Source organism: Eleginops maclovinus, chromosome 1 (assembly GCF_036324505.1).
Source record: "Eleginops maclovinus isolate JMC-PN-2008 ecotype Puerto Natales chromosome 1, JC_Emac_rtc_rv5, whole genome shotgun sequence".
Taxonomy (NCBI): domain Eukaryota; kingdom Metazoa; phylum Chordata; class Actinopteri; order Perciformes; family Eleginopidae; genus Eleginops; species Eleginops maclovinus.
In genome coordinates, this window is record NC_086349.1 from 16718600 (window position 1) to 16745916 (window position 27317).

The window sequence follows — 27317 nt, forward strand, 5'->3', positions numbered from 1 at the left end:
AGGTGCGAAAAAGCTGACAGTGACAAATTAGTGCTTAAGAGAACCCTCTAGCACTGTAAACAGGCTGTGACCAAGCAGCTGCTTAACGCGCCACATTATTATTCCATATCCACACGGGTGTGTTTACTCTGGGAAAAAAATACAAGTTGCCCCCACATATGAGCAAATACTTGCTGTCACCGCGCTTAGAAGGATATGTGTGTCAGTGTTTATGAGTTATGTTGGTTTGCAATTAATGTAAATTATAACTAACATTCATAGAGGATAAACACAGTTACACGCATATCCACACACACACACACACACACACACACACACACACACACACACACACACACACACACACACACACACACACACACACACACACACACACACACACACACACACACACACACACACACACACACACACACACTATTAATAACTGATAACTCTTCCCCTAGTACTACAGCACAGCGTTGGTCAATTTGCTAAGCCTGTCTTTCATGTCTCTGGCTTACTTCTTTATTTCTTTTTGTAAGACTTTGCTGTTGATTTTATAGGTTGTTATCACTTTTACGAGTGGGTTTTGAAAAGTGTTGTAAATTAGTATTATCATTCCATTTTGTTAGCATTATGAATGAAATATCGGTACACGCATATACATGTGCACACATACTTACACAGTGGAGAAGAGGAGGAGAATAATCAGTTTATACTTCAAACTTTGATGTCTGTGAGTGTGTGTTTTTATAAGCTCACAGGCATGTCCATGGAAGGCAAAGTTGCCATGAGGGCATATCAGCTATCACACACAGCCAGCACGTGCACAGGTGTATAAACCAGCAGACACGCTGGTCCCTTTTGATAGCTGATACACCCCCATCAACCCATCAGTGCGAAATGAAGTAAATGTTTTGACCAATGTGAAGGCAAATGAGGGCACATAGAGTGTGAATCATGAGAAGACGGGTTGGGCTGTATGTGAGTGGAAAATATGAAGGAGAGCTGTGATTTGTTGAGTACCAAAAGGGGAAAATAGTATTTTATGGCTGTGACATTTCAAAGAAAGATGAAGTGAGACACAGAGAGAGAGAGAGCACATTGTGCATGAATCCAGCCACTTCCTAAACTAAGTGTAATAAGTAATTTTCACATTTCCTCTTGTTTCTTTCACCTGGAGCTTTGCACACATCCGCCTTCCAACATAAGCAGGCCTGCTTTATTTCTGGCGGTCAAAACACAGCTCTTTCTTTTGCCTTGTATATTTTTCTTTATACATATTTTCATTGTTCTCTCTTAGATCATCAACTCTGTTTTTTCCATCAACTCTTTAACTCTCTTTTACTTCCTGTTTGTTACTAACTTGTTGTGGCTTACAACTCACATCCATTTAAAAGGACATTGAGAAAAATAAAATGAAATCGATAATAACTCCTCAAGGATTATTGCTCACACGCCCTTGAGCATTGCACAAAAAGTAACTGAATGGCTTCAGTAAAGCTGCTGAGTTGCCAACAGTGGGAAGCTGCGGTCACACTGGGACTCTCCCAGATCCAAATGTGGGAAACTGTGAATTTTAGATAGGGTGTTTCTTGAAAAGAGTCTGTGTCATCATTTGAATTTTCTTTGTTATATAAAGGTTAAAGGTAGTAATAATAACCTTAAAAGAGAGAAAACAGATTTGTATCTCCCCTTCATAACTCTTAATTCTTACAGTGTGTCTCCTCCTCCTCTCTTTTAATAAACAGTAGAGTGAAACAAAATCCTCTGATTTCAAGGTTTGCACAATATATGGAATAAGGGAAGATATGATCAGAAATAAATGCATTTTCTCTGTAGGGTTAGAAAGAAGGAAAAGAAACAAGGTACCATAGGGAGTCTGGGTTTTTATGTGAGGCGCTTGTCTAGATGCAGTGCTGAGAGATCTAAACAGAACAAATCTGGTTATTACTAGTAGATGCTTAATTGTGCTTAGACATGTAATATTGCAATATAAATACTATTTAGCTCGTTTTCATATAATGTCAGTGTGTAGATGACAGGGTGATATCGAAAGGATGTTAAACATAAAGAAGAGGTTGCTCTGCTTGTTTGTCTCAATGCTTACATGTAGAAGATAGTGTCTACGTGTTTTAAATGTGTGTAATGAAACATATGCAGTTTTTCTATTTTCCAAAGTCAAACAGGAAGTTGACAGGTCTTTTTCAAAGCTAAAATTGACTTTTAAATGGGATGGACACCTGCAAATCATACACTGAAGTTTGATTGTAGGCATAGGAATAAGGCCCAACATAACATGTATGTCTTTATGTGTGCAAACTGTTGTTAGTGAATGATTATTTATCCTGACCATCAATTCCTATATAACAACCAACAAACCCCCACCATCTATACTACCACCAACATGTATGCTCCTCAGTGTCAGCCTAGACCAGGGATGTCCAAACTTTTTTCACCGAGGGCCATATACAGAAAAATAAACAAAGGGCTGGGCCCCTCACTAGAGGTGACGTATAGTGCCTCATAAGTTAAGTTGTAAGTTAGCAAAATGAATCAAATGTAGGAAAATGCTTAAAGGAAAAAAACAGCCTACATCCCAGCTCTCCGTAGGGTTTCATTTATGAAGGGTCTATTTCAAGCTTGTTCTGCAAATAAGTTACTGGGCTTTTTTATCAACTCAGATTTTTTTAGAAAATGTTTTCAACTTGAATTGACTGAATTCATTTGAAAAGTGGGCTTAATAACACATGAATACTGTCTAATATAGTATATATATATTTAAGAAGTATAATAAAAGACAAGCATATGTTTTTATTTGTGGGCCGTATTCCATTATACTTTTAGAATTTGCTGAGGGCCGGTTCAAAATGTCCTGCGGGCCGCATTTGGCCCCCAGGGCTGTAGTTTGGACACCCCTGGCACAGACATATACATGCACACTCACACACATGCAGTGCATACATAAGTTCACATATAGACAAAGACAAACCTCCTTTTTCCTGAAACCCTCCCTTACATACCAGAGTGCTTACCACTTCAATAGTTGTGACATGGTGAAACTGGGAGGCTGATTTATTTCTTGAAATTTAGCTCCCACATTTCCACAGAAACGTGAAAGCTATAGGACTGTAGCAACAGTAAGAAATATACAAAATAAATCCACTGGTTTACAATTTATAGCCGTAAGGGAAAGAAAAGGAGAATAAAAAAAGGCTTTAAATTCAGCCAACACATACATTTTATTTTCTTATTTCCATGTTAGAACAACTTTTGTCACAAACTTGAGATTCTTCAAAGCAGCAAACTCATAATAATACACTTATGGCTGATGAAAGTACGACTTGATTAAATTCATAGATAAATGATCAGAATGATTCACTCCCAATATGTCATACTAAGACGTTTTTTCATTTTAGTCTACCATATGTGCACAAACTGCTCCAAGAGATCTGTAACCACCATGGCTTTCAGGGCTCTACTTAACAAATCCAACTTCTTGCATCAGTGTTAACAGCTGATACAGATGCTTTCCTCAAAGCCTGTTCAGTGTCTCTGATCACTTAGGCAGATTAGCTAGGATTTGCACCTACACACAAGGCAGTAATAAAACATAAACAATAAACTACCCAATGTTATCACTGAAGACTTACAGTAGATCATGAGGAGCTCTAGGCAATGAAATAGCTGCGAGTGAGCCTCCCTTGTGCTGGAAGGTATTTATTACAATGACCTGCTGACTACATTCATCTTTGACTCTTTCTGCAGCATTGCCAACTGGATGAGAAAGTGTATATTTCCTCATGTGTTCTTCTCTCTCTCCATTCAGATAGTGGTTGATAGGCCATCTGACCGCGTTCCAACAGAAACAGGCTTATTAAAAAGACATCCATCTTCTGCCCAGACACGTCCTGCACTGTCTTACACAGAAGTCCAATCAGCACACAGACACAACTGTCCAACCATGCTGTCACACAGAAATACACATGCAACATTTCTTGTGTCTCTGTTTGTGTCTAATGTCTTTGTTTGATCAGAATTTCCAGTGATAACATAACAAGGTTATAACTGGAATAACTTGATGCTCCACTATACTCTATAGATGGCATATGACTTACATAAAGAGAAAATGAAGTGAGTGTTCATCTGCTGGCACGCCATAAAACAGCCATTTCCTGGGTTCTGCCTTTGTTGCATGTCATAGGACTCCCACCTTGCCCCTCCCTCCCCTTTTCTACACTGACCTCTGTCAAGTTAAAGTGGAAATGCAAAAACGTTTCTATTTTATTTACATTACAGCAGCAGTGCTTAACTGCAGTGGATCCTCCTCTGTTAACCTGCAGCTGACATGTATTTGACCTCTGACCCGTACATGCTGACCAATGGGAGGGGTCAGACCAATAGAAGTGACTGACATGAGACAGCAGCCCTGATAAGATGGAAGAACTGAGGTGAATTCTTCAACATCCTGAACCCAAACACTTCTCTGGCTGCACACAGAAACTAACTTACAGTTAGCACACACATGTGCATGGGCACACTCAGTGACAGGTGCCTGTGAGTAGCAGGCACATGAAGGGGTTGTTATGACGCATGCACAAACACATTGAAACAGAGAGTAAACTGTGTGAACAAAGTCTGCGGGAGCTACCGTATCCCTTTTATACTTAATACCCATGCGTTCCCACACAGTTTGAGTCAGCACAGCGTTTCCATGCCAGAGTGGAGTCTGTAAAACGGGTAATGAATGAGGCAGGAAACTATGTTGGATTCAGAACATGCAGCCTAACCAGATGTATTAAAAGTCATTCAGAACTATATTGAACCTTACGGGGCCAGCTTGTGTAAAAAAAACATACATCTTGGTTTCTTTTGTGCTGTTGGCGATCGACCAATAGGGAAAGATCCCACTATCAATCTACACACATGCCAACAGGCACACAAACGGCTGTTTTACTTTTTTTGCACATGCAAACACATGAAGTGAATACACACACAGACACCAACTTGCAGTACCTTTGTGTTGGCACTAAACAACCTCTCATTTGGGCATATATACACAACATGCCAATCCATAAATCAGATGATAATTGAGTAGTACTGTGCCAGTAATAAACAGAGTAGTATAAACAGCCAGTGTCTGGGCTGGGTACACCACCTCCCACTGGCATGCTGCTGGCTGCCTTTCCTGGCAAACTCACATACACACACACATACAAAAACACAAACACACACACACACACACACACACACACACACACACACACACACACACACACACACACACACACACACACACACACACACACACACACACACACACACACACACACACACACACACACACACACACACACAGAGACTGAATGCCTTTACAGTAAAGCAAATACATACACAAAACCACTTACCTGTTGGGTTTAAAGCCACGTATGTGAAAACACAGAATGACATGAAGAAAAACACACATGATAGCAATGAAATGGAGAGAAGTTTTGCGGAATTCAACACAACAGAGAGGCTATACGTCTCCAGTGACATGAGACAGGAAGCATATAAAGTCTCTCATTGTGTGACTGCAGTGACAGGAATGAGGACTGAGATTGTTTGTCGTAAATGTATTATACATTTAACGTCCCACTGGGATATTCAATTCTTCCTGGGAATTCAATTTGAGCCAAAATTCCTCAATTGACAACTTTAAACCTGGGAAAGTTTATAATCACCTAAAAAGTCATTCCATGATGTCAAAAGTGATGGCTACTGACAGTGTTAGTGATATTAAGAATTACTTACCCAGGTCTGCAGATAAATGAAACAAATGATAAGACATTAAACCGTGATTAAAAACCTCACATGTGCATTGGTCACAATGTGCATTTCTAGACTGTGATTACATCAGGCAAAAGGCATGACAGCGTGGAAGTGGTTTCAAGTGCAGGGAGGACACAATCTAGACAGTTTATGTCTCGTGGATTACTCCTTTATAAATACACCACTTAGGGATGAATTGAGATCTTAGAAAGATCCGGTCACTTGGAAGGACACTGCTCTCTGAGGACACCCAGATGGTGTCTTGTTATGGATATATATATATGACTGAAGTTTTGACCCTCACCTCTCAAGGTCAGCAATTTTCTTCTCTTTGCACAATTTGTCGATTTCCGCATCCCTCAGAGCTGTCATTAGCCTCTCAACTTCCACTTGGGATTTCCCCGAATCCTCCTTGTTGCGAGCCACTTCCTGCTCCAGAAGCCTTAGACGATCTGTGATGTCTGGACACTTCCGGACTGTTTCTTCAATGTTTTGGGTCTTTGGGGGGAAGAAGTGGATACATAAAAGAGAGAGTAATATCCTGCATAGATCATTCAGGTCGTCTCATACAAGGCTTTTCAGGGGATGCTCTTCTTCAGGATCAAAGTCAGACTTAACTTTAAGTTCAAACTTTAATTTGTCATGTACTTCAACACCCATAAGCCTTAGCTGTCCTTTGTCAGTAAAAAACACATTCTTCTTCTGAACCAGATTTCTTTTGGATCATTTCAGCATTGCAAAATATGAAACAACTAAGTGAGTTATTCAACAGAATATACAACACGATCATATTTCAAATGAAAATCCTCAAATTGAACTTAAATCATGGTACGACAGAATTATGGAAAAAATAATGCTTATACTTCAATATGCTACTTTGTTAACAGTAAGTATTAGCCTGCTATCATGTTTCAGCTGAAAGGCCATCCCTAGGGGACAAAAACTGATCTTAACAGAGGACACCTGAAGCTAACAAACTACAAGTGAGGCTGTGCTGCAGCTGAAGTCTGACCAAGCAAAGTTAAGAATGAAAAGGGAAAGATAGGACTGATGGATGTTGAGCTAAGTGTTACAAAATACAGCTCAGACAGATTAAAGTTAGTCCATGTCTGGCAATAGAGAGCAGAGTGTCTGAGATGTCCTAAAATGGCCTCACACACACACACACACAAGCACAGACAAACAAAAGGCATTAAATACAGTAACACCACTTACCGTAGGGCTTCGTGCTGGGGGCCCATCTACTTTGGCTGTTACCTAGAAGTTAAAGTAAAATCAGAGTATAAGAACCAGGTATAGTATTACAATTCCCATTTTTTTAAGACTGACAATCGGAGACTGATATACAAGGTCAGTTGGAAGATATTCCTGCAAATGTAACTTAGGTAAGGTAAAGGTAAGTCTGTCCTGAAGATGTGGTCAGGGTCACGTCTATCTGAAGCAGAACCAGTCTGTGCCTCCATCCGCTCTCATCATTTCATCATCCCCCCTTCTAGTCTGCTGACTGATTTTTTGTGGTTTGTGTCTATCAGTTGCCTCCCCAGGGCGTCTGTCAGTAGAGTTTGGAGTTCAGTCATTATCATTATAAAATTACCGTCTCCCTCTGTTTGGATGCGATTTTATGAGACCACCAAACCTCTCCAAAAGTAAAATGTTAGAAAAACAGAGCAACACTGATGAATTCTTTCTTCTCTGAGAAAAATATCCCAGAGGAAGTTTGTACCCTAGAATTATCTTTCTCTCTACTTGTCTCTGTTTTACTTAGTCTTTACTCTCTGTCTACTGTGTTTGTGAAGATTGGTTAACTTGTTGAAACAGCTGAGGCCACTCGTTTAAACATCATCAAGTGAGAGAGCACAAACACTCACACACACAGCAATTTATTGTCAGGTCTACATGGGTCTGAGACTGAGCATGTAGCTGTGCTTGAGTCTGTCATTAAAAAAAGCCCAAGGAATGACTGTCAACTATTACCGCTAGCCAATCAGAACAAATGCCTCTTTCTCTTTTTAACAAACCCAAAGATGAAGCAGTTGTATAAATTAGATTGGCCTCTGTGATACAGCCATGGGCTCATGTTTTTTTTTAGATACAGGTAGCTCAGCAATAAACCATTTATATGACTGTTGTCCTTTTTTAATGTATGTGCCATATGTGACCTAAAAAGCCAATAAGCTTGTCACTGTACTGTATCGTGTGTATTCAGAAGTTTGCCTATACTAGAGATTAAAAACTGTGAAAAAAAGGGGGAAAACTTCGTCCTCAGGAAGGCAAGCAGAGTCATTGTTTAACTCCTCCTCACCCCCATTACCTCTGCATCTAGCCTCACACACACATCATACCCAATCTGAGCTTGTACAAAATGCATTAAGGCTAAGTAGACTAGAGTTTATGTTCTTACATTGGAAAATACAGACGGGAGAAAAGCAGGGGCTAAAAGGACGTCTGGTCCAACAGGAATTAGTGATATTATGACAGGAGGGGGAAGGCCAGTAAAGATAGGATTACATATTTGGTCACTGAAATTATTATTATCATTCCTGGAAATGTCTCTGAACTATAAATATTACAAATAAGTTAAATATGTGTGGCCACCAAGGATCTAAACTGGGTCACAGGATACCCAGCACCTAGGTTTTTTTTTTACTCCTGGGGGTAATAACTTTCTCTATTATATATATATTAGGTATGATAGTGTTCTATCTCATTAAAGTTCAGTGAGTGCAAACAATCAATGTCTGATAAGTATAATCCTCATATTTTCTTCCCATAAAAAAGAAAAGGAATAGGAAAAAGGTATATTTCATAAGGGTATGACGTTTGCCTGGTTGGAAAATAGTTTTTTGAATAGGACAAAAGTCAGTTGAGGTGTGGTGCCTCTTCGCTGATTTACGCCAAACCTCTCTGAAAAGGTCACAGCCTTCCCTTAGGTGCTTTACAATTTTCTCTTTGAAGAACTAGTGTTTAGTTTCAGAAGTCCTTTATTAACTTCGGAATCAACAAATACTGTTTTATGGGAAGAGGATGAGGATGCAGTGAAGTCAACAAAGCTGTGAGGTCAAGATAAAAAGCTCCACTAATAGCTCGACTGAGTCAGTAATACAAACATCTGCAGATACAGTGTGTGGGCCGCAGCATATCCGTATGAGGTAAATGGCCGTCAGGCAAAAAGCTTATTCCTCCATTTTCTTTGAGGAACTTGAGAAATATGAGATTATCGTCAAATGAGGACATTGCTAATACAACTTAGGAGTTGTTTTAGAAGTTTAAAGCATTGATTGTATAAGAAGCTGTTTTTAAAATAATATTAATGATTCTGATTTATTCCGATTTTGTGGAAAAGCATTATTTTCACTCCAGCAACAGCAATGTTTTAGTTGCATTAACAAAAGCGATTTGAGCAAACGTTCTTAAGATTTTTTTTATTAAACTAATTAAAACCACAAATAATTTGCTGTGTAGTTTCAGTCAATGCTGCATGAATCTTTATAGCAGACACATTTTTAAAAAAAATACAATAAGTAAACGATGTTTTCCACCAACAAAAGTCTGCCCATGTCCAGCAAATGAATGCAAACTATTCTTGACTTCTGATGCCCCGTTTTTCTATCTACACCTTGCTTTAAAAGCTGAACAACAGTCTTGTTTTGAACAGGCTGTGTTAAAGAAAAAAGAAAATAAATAAATTAGCGTTGAAGTTTTCAATTGGTATTAAATTAACAGTGTCACACACACTTTCTGCTGCCCACTCCAAACTTCAGAAATGAATCCAGCACCTCTGGTGAGGATTAAGCATCTTACTGGCAACAGGGGAGACAGACCGGGCTGGGCCTTTCAGAGCAAGGGACAGGTGTAAAGGGCGGCAAAGGATTTTCTTCAATGTAGAAACAATCAACAGTTGTATACATTATAAATTACCGGTATGTTTTAAGCGTGTGAGGTCGTTCGAGGTACAGGGTGCGGTTTCGCACACACACACACACACACACACACGCACACACACGCACACACACACACACACACACACACACAAAGAGAGAGAGACCTGCTAAATGTCAGGCGCTCTGGTGTTACCAATGAAAATGTTTAGTCGCACTTGACAGACTTTTGGTAACACTCTGGAGCCCTGCTAAAGCAAATGGCGCGTATGAACATATACGTGTGTGTGGAGAGTCGGTTTGATCAGCTCACCTTTGACCTACTGAGTATTACAGCCCTCACACTCCACTGCACCGCAATACGATCAAACACACTTTGTGACGGCTTTTGTGTCCAACTATTAGTTTTTTGTTTTTATTTTATCGGGTGCCAGTCTGGAGACATCCTAGCATAGGATGTCTTGTCGAAAATCTGGAGCAAACACAAATATTGTGTGGCTTAATTGTTAAAAAATTCAATATACAACCTCAAAACAAGTAAACATTTGTAGCATAAAGAACTTGAACAAAACGCTTTTCAAGGTTTTTTTCCATCCATCCATCCATCTTCTCCCGCTTTTCCGTCAGGGTCGCAGAGGTAACAGCTCTAGCAGAGAGCCCCAAACTTTCCTTTCCCTGGCCACATCAACCAGCTCTGACTGGGGGATTCCAAGGCGCTCCCAGGCCAGCAAAGAGATATAATCCCTCCACCTGGTCCTAGGTCTACCCCTCGGTCTCTTCCCAGCTGGACGTGCCTGGAACACCTCTCTAGGGAGGCACCCAGGTGGCATCCTCACTAGGTGCCCGAACCACCTCAACTGGCTCCTACGCGAAGGAGCAGCGGTTCTACTCCGAGTCCCTCCTGGATGACTGAACTTCTCACCTTATCCCTAAGGGAGATGCCAGCCACCCTGCGGAGAACTCCCATTTCGGCCGCTTGTATCCGCGATCTCGTTCTTTCGTTTTTTTCAGTATTTTCAAATAATTATAAATTGCATTAAAAAGAAAAACAGAGGTTATGATACTCAGTCCTCTTTGAAGGCAAACTAATTATATTTTAATAAAAAGGTGTTGCTTTTCAGCACATCTCACATACTGATCATGTAATGTGACACACACAAAGACACACAGACACACACCCAAAAAAAGCAGTATGCATTCATCAGACACTAGTGTTTTACTGACCTGTTTCTTTTGGGAAGGCACAGTTTTTTGTCTTTTTATGACGGCAAGTTAAATGACTCGGTGGCTGGCAGCAGTAGACACCAGAACATTACATAAAAAGCAGAGGCTGATCTGTGTGGTTCCCTCTTGGTTTCTTACTCTGTGAGTTTGCTAAAGCTTAAACACATACAGACACTCATACATCCGCACAAACATGCATTCAACAGTTTAGTCCGTGCTGGCATGCATGCATAGGCACACAGAAAGAAACACACACACACACACACACACATACACACACACACACACACACACACACACACACACACACACACACACACACACACACACACACATACTAACAAATATATACACAAAAACATCTGTGTTTTTGAATAATCTCCAAGTTTACATAACAGGTCTGATTGCTGTCGGGTACACAAAATATTCCAATTATGGCAACACTTCTGTCAGAGTGTGAATCTGCTGGCTACAAGGAGTTATTGAGATGCTTTTCTTTCAAGTGGTGCCTCGTCAACATTCAACAAGATATCATTTCAGAGGAATGAAATGTGTGTATGCTTTTTATGAGAATAAAAAAAAACATTCTCATAAATTCTGGCAGGGCGAGATTCTGTCCTGGCTTGTAAGCCTTGGAGAGGAAAAAGAGGGAGAAAAAAAGACAGCCAGGCTTTGACTTGGCACCTGAACAGGGATAGAGGGATCTTTTACGTCCATAAATCACTCTCCCTTAATTCATCCCTTTATCCTGTGGGACAAAGTGAAGGCAGGCCCTTTGCTAGGGAGTTGCTAACAATATTGTGGATGCACACAGGGAGGTAAGAGAGTGGAATGACTATTACAGTAGATGTAGGCAGTGTAAATACAGGGTGCAAGTAGGGTATTACACCAATGCAGAGAGGTTGTAAAGTTAATTCTTTTCATTCTTTATGTACAATAAAATATAATTATAAAGTGTCATGATGTTCGTTTGAAGATTTCAACAGTAAAACATTTTGAGAAATGTACTTGGTATTATTCGTTTTATGAGGTCTGTAAAACAGGATTTTGTGTTTGGCTCCTTTAAGAGACTGAAACAAGTGAGGAAGTATGTGCAATTCTGTTATGATGTGGATGCCGATGAAATATTGATTGCTGTTTGTCTGCAGTTCACACACATACCAGACTATCAAGCCTGTGTACAGTGCTCGTATCAACATGCACCGTTTGAACCACAGGATTTGTTTTGGATATTCTAGATTCAATGTAATACAATAGCCAAAACATATTTCCCTGAATTACTATCAATGCATGTCACACCTTTTTTTTTATTTACAAAACATCACTTCTTATCCTTATCTTAATCAAAACAATCCATACTGACCTCTTCATCAGGCCTCTGGTTCTGGGTCAGGATGGGGTTGGCAGGCTGAGTCAGTTTCAGGGGCTGCAGTGCGGAAAGTTTGTCCTTTAATAGCTGGTTCTCCTTCCTCATCAGTTCCAGCTCCTCCATTCGAACCCTGTCTTCCCGCTCCTTCTGCTCACGCAGATTCTCAATCACACGCTCCTGAGTTAGTAAAAGAACAACAGATAAGTAAGGTTTGATAGGAGTTGGGAGTAGGAGTATAGCAAGGTCAATAGATCTGCATAAACATTTGTTCTCATCTACAAACTGTGTGTTTTGCTCCCAGTGTGTAAAGGATTTTCAGCCCTGTGTGATTACAGTTTTACTTTCCTATCATTATTTAAAAAACTGAACCAGTCTCTGGATACTGAGGCTCGCCAGCATGCCTTGCAAAATCAGGCCACAGTCAAACTCATAAAGGCCTGTCATAAATAATAAGGCAATAAATAATAGCAGGAACAAGAGAAGATCAGAGCCAAGTAGAACACAGAGAGATGGAGGAATTAGGAGAAGGGTTGAGGGACAGAGATAGATTTATTGAAAACAGGTTGGACAGTACAGTAGATCACTTCCTAGCAGCTTCTCATCACCTGCTAATAAACCAAGTTGGAATGTTTACATCATCATTTTCTCTGTTCTTTAATCACATTGGACAGCAAGAGGACTACGGATTTGGGCATTGGCCAGAGACCAGGTCGACACCATGGGTGGCGAAGCATGCAAGGTGTGTGTAGTAGGTCGTGTTAAGGTGTATGTGTGTGTGTGTTTAGGTGTGGACCGAAGTGATTATCAAGGTGTTTACTCAGGTGTTTATTTAGGCATAGAGCACAGCTCAGCAATGACGCTTTACGATGTGGCATCGCCGCATGATTGGCAGCTTTAAACTTCGGGGTAATTGGACAAACACACCCACTAACTAGACCTGGCACAGTAATGCACAGCATAGTGAGCTGCAGACGAGAGGGTGAGAGAGAACGAACAGAGGGAGAGAGACCACATGGCTAATAGGGCCTGGGTGTTTTCCCCACATTATGAAATATCTATAGGATGGAGTTCAGGGAAAAGAGACCGGGGTATGATAATAAAATCTGCCTTTATGAGGCTTAAGTATGGAGCATACTATAAATAAACAAAACACAAACACAGACATAACATCACAGACAGCCGCACATACACACAAACATACACACACATGCATAAATACAAACACAAAAGAGCAGGGCTTGTTGGGCACAATGCCCTCGCCTGTTAATTAGAACCACAGTACTGTGGCTGGCGACTGGCTCCAAGAGCAGGTTTGTGACAGGGAGTGTGATTAGCAACACACACACTCACTCTTGTAAACACATTACACACACCCTGTGTTGACCACAATGTCTGAAAAGCTCGCCAATGTTCTCCTCATCACAGCTGAATTATATGTAGGCTGCATCAGAAGTGGTTTCTGGGTAAACAGATGGGCCAAGGCAGCAAAGGGATTTGCAGTTTATTATGCCATTATGCTATTCATTTCAAAGTCTGTCGGCAACAAAAACAAATTTAGGTGATAAAAGATCATTTTAAGTGAAAACATCTACTGAATGAAAAACACATCAGCCAAGATCTTGTCTATTAAAAGACTGATTTCTGAGAACACAAAGCATTTTTCCGTGTTGATTCAATCCAGTGTAGATCAAGTCAAGTAAAGACTTCAAGTCAAAGGACATGTTTGCAGCATACAGAGATAAACACCCATACACACACACATATGTGTTCATAAGCGGCAGGAACTCAAGCACCCTTGTGTCTGACTCCACTTAACCTGCTTTCCAATGATCAGTCAAAGCCCTTACCACTGTATAAATAAAAACACATACATGTTTATTGAGGGGGCACTGTAAGCTGACTCAGCACTAATGTTGTTCCTCCAATTTAGAATTGCTAAAAAAAAATGGATTTGCTTTCATTAGATTTTTAATTGTTTGAACTTTGACCTAGTTTTAACACCACCCTTCAAAATGTCAGTAATGAAACATATCGCTAGTTCAGGCAGAGCACTGAAGTCACGCTTGTATTGGCTAATTGGGATCAGCTGTTTGCAATTCACAGTTTTGGCTTGTAACATCCAATCGTTAGCAAGCAGACATATAACCTATAACAGATATTATAACCTTACATATCATAACCTTACCTTGCCATGCTAATGATGAAGATCAGGCTAATGCCATTTGCTGCCCCAAAACTCTCCACCTCTCTAACCTCTTTTTATTTTCTGTTTTGTTCGGTTGATCTGACTAGGTAAACACAAGTAACACATGCTTTTTAAAACAGAAATTTCAAGGCATAAACATGCACAAACACACATTTGCACATGGGAACACATAAAAATGTGGCAGCCACTGGCAAAACAAGATATATGGCTGGACACCCACATCTGTCCTAACTGGGAACTCTATAAACTCTTAAGCAGCAGCCAGTGCCAACAAAATGTAAACCAGCATCCATCTTTTAGCCTGCAGTACAAACAAACACATAAATGGGAACCACTATTTAGCCTTCAGCGCCAAAGCAATCATTTTTTAAGACTTTAGTACAAAAAAAAAAACGTCTGCTAGCAACAACTTCAAACATGCAACAAACCTAAGCAGGATCAAGGAAGACAGTTTATACTGCCAGACTACAATTTGACATCTCCATTGTCATTTTCAGTTCAGTCTATCCTACCAAATCTTCCCCTGTGTTCAAGCATGTCTCCAATTAGAAAATCACTGGCAACCAGACAGCAACCATGAGAACCAACTCATTACCACACTGCAAAAGGTTAATGTAAAAAAACCAAAACGGTTAGCTTTCCAGTTTCCCTCAGTTTCTATATGCCTATGAATAGGGCAAAATCAATGGGGTTATATTGGGTAACTGTAACTGTGTGATGAAATGTACTTCATTTAACTAAACAGAAAACACCACAGTAGCCAGCAAGACCATTCATCTTTAGTATTAGTGAGGCTGAGGTGAGGCTTTATGGAGACCAGCTGCTCTCTCATGTTGCCAGAAAAACAACAAAAGCAGCATGTATACGACCAACATCCAGATCATGTGAAGTGAGTCTGTTTAGTTCAACATGATCCACATGGCTGTTCAGTTATGAATTTGTATGCAGCAATGTGTCTTGCAATATATATGGGTGCTCATTATACTATTTGTGTAGGCTGTGGAGGCCAGTAAATCCAAAAATCAATTATGAGGATATTTTACTAACATTGGACCAGCATTGTATAAATTACATTGAGACTTTCCAGACTTTGTCTCTCTCTCATTATGTTCACTCACGGTACCCGTTGCTAATCTTTTCATATGTGTGTGGCTGTTATCAGTTATTGAATTTCCATCCCAGTCTGATGCATTGTAAGTGTATTCCTCTTGCTAGCTCTGTTCTTTCTCTTCTTTTCTCATATGTCTTGCAGAAGTTACTAATTTTTTACTCAGCCTCCACCCTTACATTCCTTGACCTCTCCCTCCCTTAATTCTGGGGCCCCCTCTTCCATCAGGGCTGTGCCTCTTCTGCCATGCGGCTTTTCCATCCCTCCATTCCTTCCCTTTTCAAAACTTCCATCCTCCTCTTATTCTATAAATCATTCCCTCCCTGTGTTCGGCACAGTTAAAGACAGGGACTAATCCTCTGTCTATGTTCACCTTAGACCTCCTCATCCCTTCTCTCCCTTACTGTTTTCTAAGAGGACCTCGTCTAGTGTGGTCCCAGGTCTATATATCTGGAGGTTGTGTCAGTAAATTATGGCAGTGAGTCATAACAAACCACGCAACTTAATTAAGCCGTATGCAGGATACCAGCTTACAGAAAGAGCAGTGTGCCTCAATGGGTAAACATTTCCAGACCCTTCCAGACCAAGTGTTGGTCAAATGGTTTCATTATGTGTGTTTTTTATTGTCTGCATCTAAAACCAAGCTTTAGTTTTGCATAACTCTTCACACCATCAATCTAGCAACTATTCTAACATAGCAACCTCAACTTTCACCTTTAGCCCATCTTCTCTACAGTTAGTGTTAGCGTTTCTTTACCTAAAACCTTTTCAACAGTGCCATCCTTACCATCGCTTCACCACTCCCTCTGTTCTGTACCTTTTCTGACAGGGCTTCCTCCAGAGTGGTGAGGGCTGTGTCTGTGTTGCTGGAGTCAGTTTGGAGGCCTTGGACCCTTTCCCTCAACCCAGCCAGCTGTTTGTCCTTATCCTTTAACTGCTCCAACAGGTTTTCAATCTGAAAAGAGAAGGACAGAGACAAGACGAGCTGAGGTTAGCATATTGATATTGAACAACCAACTCACAATCAAAAAGACTAAAAAGGTCACCGGCTGAAGTTTAAACAGAACCTGAAAAGTTAAGCTAGCATTTGTAAAATGTAAACAACTGTACTGGCCTCGGGAACTTTTGGTACAGAAGTATCCCAAACATATCCCATTGATTCATTAAGAAAATGGGTTTAGACACTGAATAGTGACTGGCCCTTGGCTGCTTTCTCCAATTTCTTGCTGTGATGTATCCCAATTTGGCCTGGCAGCTTAAGGATGAGCAGCAATGAAAGCCTCATTGTATGACTTTGGTCAAAACAATTATGGTTTGATCCATGAGGAGAGAAAAAGTTAGACTTAGTGGTGTAAACAACACGATCACTGAATGGTGCGACCAAATCAGCTTCAGTACCAGTTTATTAAAGTCATACAAAGAGTTGATTGAGCCCATTGACTTGCAGGACCGTACATCTGCCTTTCTGCGGCTAACCTCATGTCGCTAAAGTGGTGGTGTAATAGCCAGTTTTGGTGTTCAAAAGCCTTTATCTGATGAACATCCGTTAAACACACATGCACCCTTAGACACACAGACACACACACACAAACTCAAAATGCTCAGAGCTGTACCAGACAAAACACTAGCAGATGCAGCTTGTAGGACACAGCACGATGCAATGAGTCTCCAGAGGTCTACAAATTAGTCACAAACGGAGCACATCTGGTGACAGGAGATGGTGACATGGTGACTTATAATTTCCACAAGCACATTCAACATTCCTATGAATTTCACTTGTAATCTTTTTTTTAAAAGGCAGTTAAATTTGCAAAGTTGATAGACTCCCAGAGATGCCCTAAGACATGAACTGGCATAAAGCATTTATTTTCCTGTCTCCATCTTACTCTTGTTTAGTGTTTTTTCTACAAAAGACAAAGCACCATTCAGTAACTTCTGCAAAGCATTAATTCCACATTTGACCCAAGTGGTCCTTTCTCAGATCAGGGCTCTTGTTGTACAAAAGAGAGGCACATATACTGAAAAGAATGTATTATTTAATGAACATGAGAATCCAATAAAAACAAGAAAAAGCACTTCAGGCCATCAAGAGACCAGATTTTAACTGAGATGGTGACAGGGTAAAAAAGTCCAGTGGGGTAGAATTAGCTGCATTCCAGTCATGGGTACATAGATAGATAATGTCCAAATCTCCACAGCTATTTTACAAATGAATCCAATTAGACTCTAGACTTTGGTGTTCTCTGATCCCTGGAGGTCAAGAGCAAAGATTTAAAAGGAGCCATCTTGGTTTTGGCAATGAAGGGAAAGTGGCAAGATGGGGTGGGAAAAAGGCATTCAGGACCCTTCGGCAGATCTTGATAGGTTAATGACAGTCATTATACAGCCAAGCTAAAGGCTCTGGTGGGTGAGTCTACAGGCAATAGGGACATTAAACCCTTCAGGGAATGATGGGAAAGTTTCAAACTGCCAAAGTCGGATACAATTCCCAGAGTGTTTTAGAAGGGGTTTGAGGGTGGACACTGGTTTATATTGGTCTCCTCATTTATTATCAAATGTTTCTCTCATTTCTGTGAGTTGGCTGAAGAGTCACTTCCCACTTTTCCAAGGACGTAGGCACTTGGGCACTTGAGTAAGACACTTTATGCCAGTCATACTCTGTACATCTGAAGGCACCGGTGAGCTTGCCACAAATGACATAAGGCTGATGCTGGAACATTCTTATCTCCACATGCAGTAAACACAAGAGGAAGTACAAACAAATTAAATATCTGGCTTGGCTTTGAGTTGTAGCAGCACAGTAGCTTTGACATACTTTGTTCTCATAAATCGCACCGAAACATATACATTAGCACTCATGCACACCCTAGCTCCCTATTCCTACGGGTACCACAGAGCCTTATTTCAGGTCAAATTGAGCATGTTGCCTCTGGTCTTAGATAAATGATTACATTCTTCACCAGCCTAAGTTTGCTTTGGCCTGGTAACACAAAATAACAACCCCTCGATGAAATATCTAGCCATGTCACTCTGCCTTCTGTGAAATTGTGCAGAAAAAACGTTGAACATAACTTAAACGTTGTATCACCATATGAGAAGCCTGCCACGTGATTCATGGATATGGGAAAAAGGGGCAAGGAATTCTGTCAGAATTCTCAAAGTCAAAACACACTCTCTGAAGAGAAATGCCTTTCGTTGACAGGCAAGGTGCAGGACAGCCGTATGGTTTTTGTGGGAGGAAAAGGGGCCTCCCAACCAGTAGCTCAATTGTTATGATGAGAACAGCAGTCATTCATTTTATCTTTCAGTGTATGAGGCTACCTCAAACTCTACTCCCGCATCTCTCTCTCTCTCTCACACACACACACAGACTTTTATCATTAAACCACCGCGCATATGTCATCCCACTCTCCAACCACACACACCTCCCGCTGAAGCAGACCACCTACGATAGGCAGCTACTCTGACTCTCTGAGCCATGGACTGCGGTGTGGACTGTCTGTCTCAGTGAGTGTATCCTCCTGAGAAATTGTGACGTCTGTTTCAGTCGTCTCCCACACACATGGCTCCTCACTGTTTACAGCCATACAGTTTGTCTCTGATAACCTTATCACCAAGATGATAGGAGAGGACCAAGTTTTCCTTAAATGTGTTGAAGCTCAATAACCTTTTACCAACCTTTCAGACATGAAATTGACCTTTTAAAATAGTAGTTCATTTTTGCCAAATCATTGAAATGACAATGTAAAAACATGGGCAACCCGGTTGCTCAACTTGTGGATTGGGCTGCTCATGTATTAATGTTAAATCCTAACTGCAGCAGCCCAACCCATGGCATTTTGCTGCATATCATCCCCCCTCTCTTCCCAACTTTCCTGTGTAAGGCTGTTTTAATAATCGCAAAAAGAAGCCCAACCAATAAAAACTATGGGAACAAAAATAATTCACATAAACAGACAGATTATCCATGATAAACGTGTTGGTGTTGGCTTCAGTCATATTGTAATTGACTTCTCAACTTGTTGGTAAAACTAGTGGGCTGCTGTAATATTGTCATCAGTGAAACAAAACCAAAGTAAATATGTACAATTCATAGATAGGACACAATAGATAGTGGGCTTTGAAATTCATTGGGAGCATTTTTGTTGCAGTCTGCAGTATATCATCATGATTAGGACAAGCTGAGCTCTAATGTTTTGTGAGAGAAGTTAGTGAAACAGTATCAAGTCCTGTGTCTCTGGTGAAAAATTGTGATCTAAAAGCGTCTTGTTCCGGAGAGGAACCACAAACCCGGTCAACCCATTTGTCTTCCACCCAAACTAGGAACTAAAACTCGATGGCCTCCAGAGGAATCATTTCTACAGCGCACAAAGGAGACCAGCACTGAGCATGACCACCATACAAATACAATCATTTGTATTTTTAAAACTCTTTTGGACCAATAAAAATATAAAACAATAATGGGACGCCCTTTCTGAAGGCACATTTCTCTGAGCTTGTCATCAGCTCTGAAAATATGACCACGACAGAAGTAAAACCAAAGATCCTGGCACTGATGTGAATGCATTTACTCAGACACACACATACAGCAACACCCAAATACTCAGAAGGAGGATAACCACAATCAGAACAATATGTAGTAACACAGTGTGTACCTCCCTGGAGAAATCTAGGTCAGTCAGTCAGATCATGTACTGGAAATATCATTCAGCTACTTTAAGTACTCCAATACCACATGTGTGCAATCCAAGTAAAACATGAACATACTAAATGGTGTGTGTTCATATATCGATGTGTCATAGTAACATTTACACCTGTATACATATTTCCTGCCATTAGAGCGTGTTGATTCAGAGTTTAATAACGGACTTCCTCCTGCTTCTCACCACTTAGATGTGGGTCTTCAAAGAGAAACACAGATTGGTCATGAAGTTGAGGGAAGATAGTGACCTTTTCAGTGAAGAGGGTGTGCCTAAACTTCACTTAACCCCTGTTGCACCACAACCCCTTCTATGGCTGTAAAGCAGGGCAACATGGGCAACTACGGCAGACTGAGAAAACATTGATATTGTGTAAGCTGGCGCCCCCATGTGGTCATGTTCTGCAACATGCTCATATATCCACTTATGGCAACTTCAGAGTTCATTTAAAATGAAAAATGATGTGTTATTGTTTTTGTCCCCAAGCATCCCCTGCATGAGGACAGCAGATTCGGAGAGACCACAGAGGAGAATCAAATTTCCAAAGTTTGGAATATGTGAACTTGATATATATCACACTTTTTCATCAGGGCAAGACAGAAGAGATACCCAGAAATCTCACAAGTCACCTTCTTATTATAGATAGTATCAGGAGCTTAAAATAAAATTGCAAGCAAAAATAACTGAGCTCCTGAAAGTACTGAGGTAGCTGCCATTATTACTCAAAGCTGCGAAGTCCCCATCAAATTTCTAGAGTCATTTGATTCAACTGTCTGGGAATGTAAAGGACAATGTGTCACAAAGACCTTAAAGCAGAAAATTACACCTCTACCCTATTCCCCTCGAATGACCTTTTCTGATGTCATGCAGCTTAGCTCGAGGAGTCATTACTCATCTGTTATCGAACAGAACGATGGAGCAAAATGACTTCATAAGACGAGTGGTGCCCAAGAGAGAGGGAGAAAGAGAAGGGTGGGTCAAGAAGCACAACGCTCACGTTCCGAAATCATTCACACTTTTCTACAAGGAAAAGTAGAACTCGTTCTTTATTTCTGTGAAGGATATGTTACTGTATGTCAAAGAGTTTCCTCCGATAGAGAATGAAAATAAATGTCTACGCCCTTTCTAACTGTTTGCCAACATTAACCTTTTCACAAAAACAAGTATTGTGCCACCGTGTTCCTGCATGTGTACATGCCTCTGTATATGTGCTGTGCTTTTCTCTACCTAAACTGCTATTCCTCCAAATTCAAAAGGCCCAAGCCAAAGCAGAATCGTGTTGAAAAGCCAAACAGGCAGGTTCTCGTCAATCTTACAGCCAAGGAAAAAATGGTTTGTCGAGGTAGAATTTAGACCAAATGAAAGAGACATAATTTTCTACGGGTCTCACTACAATTATGACTGAGGCCTGTGACTCACAGCAGCTTGCCCCAACATTTATTCTGCTCTTAACCACCAGCGCCTGTTAAGAAATACAAAGGTTCCCTGTGTCTATTAGCAACACACACACATACACGCACGCATGCACACACACTCTCATTTCAATGCAAGCACACAGGCGTGTAAATACAAATACTTCATGAGAACATAGTAACAATCATAGATAAATACGTGTGTGTGTGTGTGTGTGTGTGTGTGTGTGTGTTGTGTGTGTGTGTGTGTGTTTGTGTGTGTGTGTGTGTATATATTCATGTATATATTCTTTGTTGTCGTTGACATTTTGTAGAGTTTAAAATATTTCTTCAGACACATGAGATTATCTGTGTGCATACAAGAATAAATCCCAATAATTCCTAATTTGGAAGTGACCCTTTTTCATGACCTTAATTGTAAAAAAGAACCTTAGTAAAAACATTAAATAAAGGAAAGCAGAACACACCAATTATATCAAATAGGCCGGAAAAAGAGATTAGAAAAAAAAAATCTGCAGAAAAGCAACAATAATTACTTAGTAGCCAAAGAGCCAGGCTTTCGACTTCACAGAGGTTTTAATTTAGCATCAAATTACAGATTACAAGAACAGATTACGTTAAAATAATTTGTATTAATGGAATGCAACATGAAATATCTGAAAATAGTTGCATGAAATGAAACTAGAAATCAAAAACCAAATCACGGCATGCTTGAAAAAAGAGGGGCCAAAAGCCTGTCAATAACCTAACCTTGACCAATGAATGCAGCTTCTATCAGGAGGCTTAAGGTAACTGAATTATTTTAATATTGTGTGTAGGCTAAAGTCTCATCACAGTCACTGTCTGCATAAGTCTAAACACTGTTTATAGCAACAGGCTGTTTGCCCTTAATGTATTGTCAGTAACTACAAAAAGTAATTGTAGTCACATAATTAAATACAGCGCTTCACAGATAACGTTTGGAAAAAAAACACAGAGTTCTCAGAGAGCAAAAAATAGCAGCTAACTTTTAAAAAATCACTTAATAAAAAGTAATAATCTTTGAATTTAAACATTATTATCTTTTTAAAGTCTGTGAGCCACAGGTGCACCTGAGATATTTCCATGAGCTGCAATTCATCTTTCCCTAAGGCCTTTCTTCCCTAGAGAACAGACTGTTCACATTTCCTGTTTAAAAAGTTTTTGTCAAAGTGTGAAAAACTACAACTCTGATCAATCCTAATGTACAGTAACTGAAAGAAAAACGTTTAGGTAGCTTGATAAATGAAGCCTACTGTTTGTGCATGTACATTTGCATATGCACTTATATACACTAACAGGAAACTGTATCAACTTATCTAATTCTGTACGTCCATTGTAACATGTGGTTTATTCTGAACATACAGTACTGATCTCTGAGGAATACACATACACACACACACACACACACACACACACACACACAATCAGGCTTAGATTATTATCATGAACGTTGGGCCAGGTTCAGCGATGGGGGCTGTGTGTAGCATTTACACATATGACAAGCAGACATCCTCCCCCTCGCCCCACACATTCCTCCAGAAAGTCATTCACACAGAGACCCTCCACTGCATTCATACATATCAAATAGAAACTAACGTAGATAGATTAACAAACATCTATGCGTGTGTTCATCTATCTGTGTTGGAATAGACTTACACAGAGTTGCAGACATGCACACGGAGATGTCAGAGAAACAGTGAGAAAGACAAAGCGAGTGTTGTTTTCATAGTGATTTCTCCTGGTGGACCACAGAGCAAAATGAGCAGGGAGAGACTACTGCAGACCCCAGAGCTGTTCAATGAAGACAGATTGCACTTGTGCAAGCTCGGCTGTACGTGAGTGTGAGTGTGTCTGTGTGTGTGCTGGCCAAGTTGATCCACGTCCATGCTCTTTAGGCTCAAGACCCTATCTCTGCCCCCCTCAGCTGCGGAATGCTGCAGTGATTGCTGGGTAATTACCCTAACGCTTTATTCCTTTGCTTCCAGCACCATTAGTATTAACTCTTTTCTTCTACTCCTTTGTAGAGAGGGAATTGGAATCCTTTGATCTGAGGGAATGAAAGAATGAAACCAGGAAAGACAGAATAAAACCAAATAAGAAAGAAAGAAACCCAGAAAAACAAAGAATCCTAGAAAATAAAGGAAGAAGGCAAGAGAGCAAGAAAGCAACAAGCATGAAAGGAAGAAATTAAGAAAGGTGGCCACCCGGTGAGGACCACAGCAGCCATGTGTCAACCTGTAGCTTTTGACCCTGAAACACTCTATAGTGATCTGGTCAGACAAGTCAAATACTCCATACAGTCATACGGTTCAACTGAGAGAGGTCAAACTGTGACCCACTTTAAACAGCAACTGAAGGGCCTGCCTCAGATCTGGAAGTATGAATTACCAAGACTTGACTGCCAACAAGTTGGGTCGAAACAGGTCAGCCTGAGTTATGGCTGGTGTCATCATCAAGATACAGTAAGGTTTAACTTCTTCATCATCAAACAGGTCTGAATTCTTCAACTGCAGTGCACGTGTTGTGGTCAGGAGGAAGACGGACCTGAATAGCTGCAGCCTGACATATGGCCCGACACTGGGTTTGTCTTGACTGATGTGTAGCCTGGCTCCAATCAGCCAGCCTCAGGCTCTCACCATTAACCCGGCTGATTGCTGATAGTAGCAGAAGGGGGATGTAGGGGGGCCCTATCATAGGCTTTTACCGGAACCTCCCCAGCTCCAACAGGCTTATCTGTGGCCGTGTCTCTGCACTGTGATTGGTCAGATGGAATCCATTAGGATGAAAGGCATTGGTGGCCTCATCACAAGCTCTATCAAGATCGCACACACACAGAAACGTACACGTTCAGTAAAGAAATAGAGGGATCTCTGAAATAAAGCTGTTACACACACATCATTACTTACCCTTTAATACTTATACTTTACACTAGAGTGGATCTAGATTAGGTATGTCACTTATTAATTGTTTGATTCTGCAACTTTATTAAATGAAGTCAGGTGACAGCCTCATCCAAAATCGCTTAAAGAGGCTAAGTATTTTCGTTGAGTAAAAGCTTTACAACTATGCACCTCTGCTTGTATTATTATAATAGTCTTATTATGGGGCTGGGGAACTTTTTGATCGTTTTTTATACAAGTGCTAACATGAAATACTTACATATCAGTACTAATACCATTTTCTATTTCTAATGTTGAGAAATATAAACCAATTCTTTGTACAAAACAACAAAATGTGCCACACTTCTCAATGCATCAGTTTTTTAGTATATTGTCTATACTGAAGTGGCAATACACATAGCAGTATCTGGATTCAGATGTGTAAATATTTCACTTGATATTAAGTTAAAAAGATTAAGAATCTGATGAAGCATTTCATGCCAACTTGCTGCACTTGACAATATTCAACATAATAATAATCCCGACCTCTGGTCACCCAGCAATTTCAAGGGTGCCTAATGGAACATCACCTTTTAGGGACAAAATTGTATTATATGTAGGACTTTTAGGAAGTAGTTTAAAATTGGAAAAGGAAACTATCTTTTATCATACATGCCTGGACACAAAAGCAGAAAGAAAAGCTTTGTTTATACAAACACACACACACACACACACACACACACACACACACACACACACACACACACACACACACACACACACACACACACACACACACACACACACACACACACACACACACACACACACACACACAAACCCACTCAACTCTGTGCCAATGCTGAACTAATATTTTCCTTTCTATCAACATGCAGCACTTCCCCTCGCAATCCATATGCATCAAACTCAAAAGTGCCAGTGTTTTTTCGGGCGGTGTGTAAAACATGTGGGAGGAGGGAGAGAAAAGGGAGAGAAGGGGCAGCGTAGGTTTTGGGGGAAATTTGGTCACCATAAGCCTGCTGGGCTAGTTGGTTCAACGTTAACACATTTGGTTCATTAGATGGTATGCATGGGAACTTCTAAAATAATAAAAGAAAGAGGCAAAATAGACATTTCTCCATAATGGGAGATTGAAGAGGGGGGAGGAAACAGAGGAAACATGTCTATATCGCTCTCTCTCTCTACTTTTCTTCAAAATCAAAGGACTCTCCGTGCCGATGAAACGAGGCCAGAGCAAGTGCTGAAAGAGTCTGGCAGGCGGTGCTCTGCGACAGAACTGGGTTCCCCAACCCAGGGGAGACCTGCTAGACACTCTCATAACTAACCTTGAGAAAGACCATTGAGTCTCACAAGGAATCCTTCTGGATAGACACACACAAACATACAAACATATGCCTGATGCAGCCCAAGCAGGGGTAATCGAATCTCTCTGTCTGTGGTTGCTATAGGGAGGGAACATGATAGGGGATACTATACTTCCATGCACACAGCGAGCCTTTTTAAAAGCATGAATATGGATTGAGACGACCACAATGTTTGAACATGAATAACACATGTATGCCAAAACCACACTACAACCGGCTCTGCATGTGTACCTCACTCACCCCTATCCCCCCAGCAAAAAAAAACAAACAACCTGAAATGAAAAAATAAATAAATAGATGCATCATTATGCATTGGTCATGGTCTTGTAGACCAAGGGCCTGAACAAAGCGCCCACTGTTCTGCGTTGATATGTAAGACCAAAAATGCCTGCGTGAAACTAGCATTCGCATTTTTAGTTTTTCATTTAAAGACCCAATTAGTTTTACTTAAGTTCATCCTCTAACTATTAGGATCAATGCAGAGCTCAAACTACTGCAATGACATCATAGAACTACGCTTTAAGTCATAGTGACTGTACATGGAGAGGCCCCCTGAGAAAAGATGAAAATCCTCATTCTCTCCTGAGTCGGAAAAACAGGGCACCCATAAGTTAAACATGCTGTAAACGAAGGTATCTTCAGCAGTGCTGCACTGAAATAAAACATTTATTAGCACTGGTCTATCCGTCTCTCTTCTGCCCACCAGTCTCGGAGCCCTTTCCCCAGTTTGTAGAGCATCACTCTCTGTGATTAAGATGTTTTTGACGCAACCAAAGAGGGGCGAAAGAGGGGCACTTCGCCACTCGGAAGTACTACACTTTCAAAAGCGCAACAGACCATTAAACTTCAATGTCAGAGAACTCCAACAGATATAAGCATGGAAGTACTGTCACTTGCACGAACATAAAGACATCTGTTCATACTTCAACTATTTCGTAGTAAATGCTTAAGTCAAAGTGAGTTAAGCTACAGGCGGCAGGCTCTTCAAGCACTAGTTACAAATAATACAAAGTCAGTACAGTGAACTGACTTGAAATGTAAATTGGTAACTAATGACACAAAACATCCAAAACCAGGTAGGACTGCAAGGTAGAAAGGTATGATTTACTAGTCAAATAAAAAAAAGCTGCAAAATGATTTGTGTCACAAATTTGATAGAAAACAGACTCACAGTTGTTATTTACATTACTGTTTTTCCCCCAGATAATTCTGTTCCATTTTTTATTACACCCACTTGAACATCCTACAGATGTTGCTCCACACGTACACAAACACATTCCCATTGACACAGACAAAGGAAAAACACATGATGACACACCAGCTGATCTGTCATTAACCTGCG

The 27317-nt window shown here is 40.5% G+C and overlaps 1 protein-coding gene across 2 annotated transcripts in view; it reads right to left on the bottom strand.

Moving 5' to 3' along the window:
• The window catches only part of LOC134865409 (ERC protein 2-like), a 145515-nt gene that overhangs the window by 78746 nt on the left and 39452 nt on the right, over window positions 1-27317 (bottom strand). For both annotated transcript variants that reach the window (XM_063885025.1, XM_063884941.1), the window contains exons 8-11: window positions 16396-16533; window positions 12259-12441; window positions 7009-7050; window positions 6098-6291 (exon numbers count right to left, since the gene is read on the bottom strand). In XM_063885025.1, coding sequence (XP_063741095.1) covers window positions 6098-6291; window positions 7009-7050; window positions 12259-12441; window positions 16396-16533 — 557 coding nt within the window. The remainder of the gene's footprint in view (window positions 1-6097; window positions 6292-7008; window positions 7051-12258; window positions 12442-16395; window positions 16534-27317) is intronic.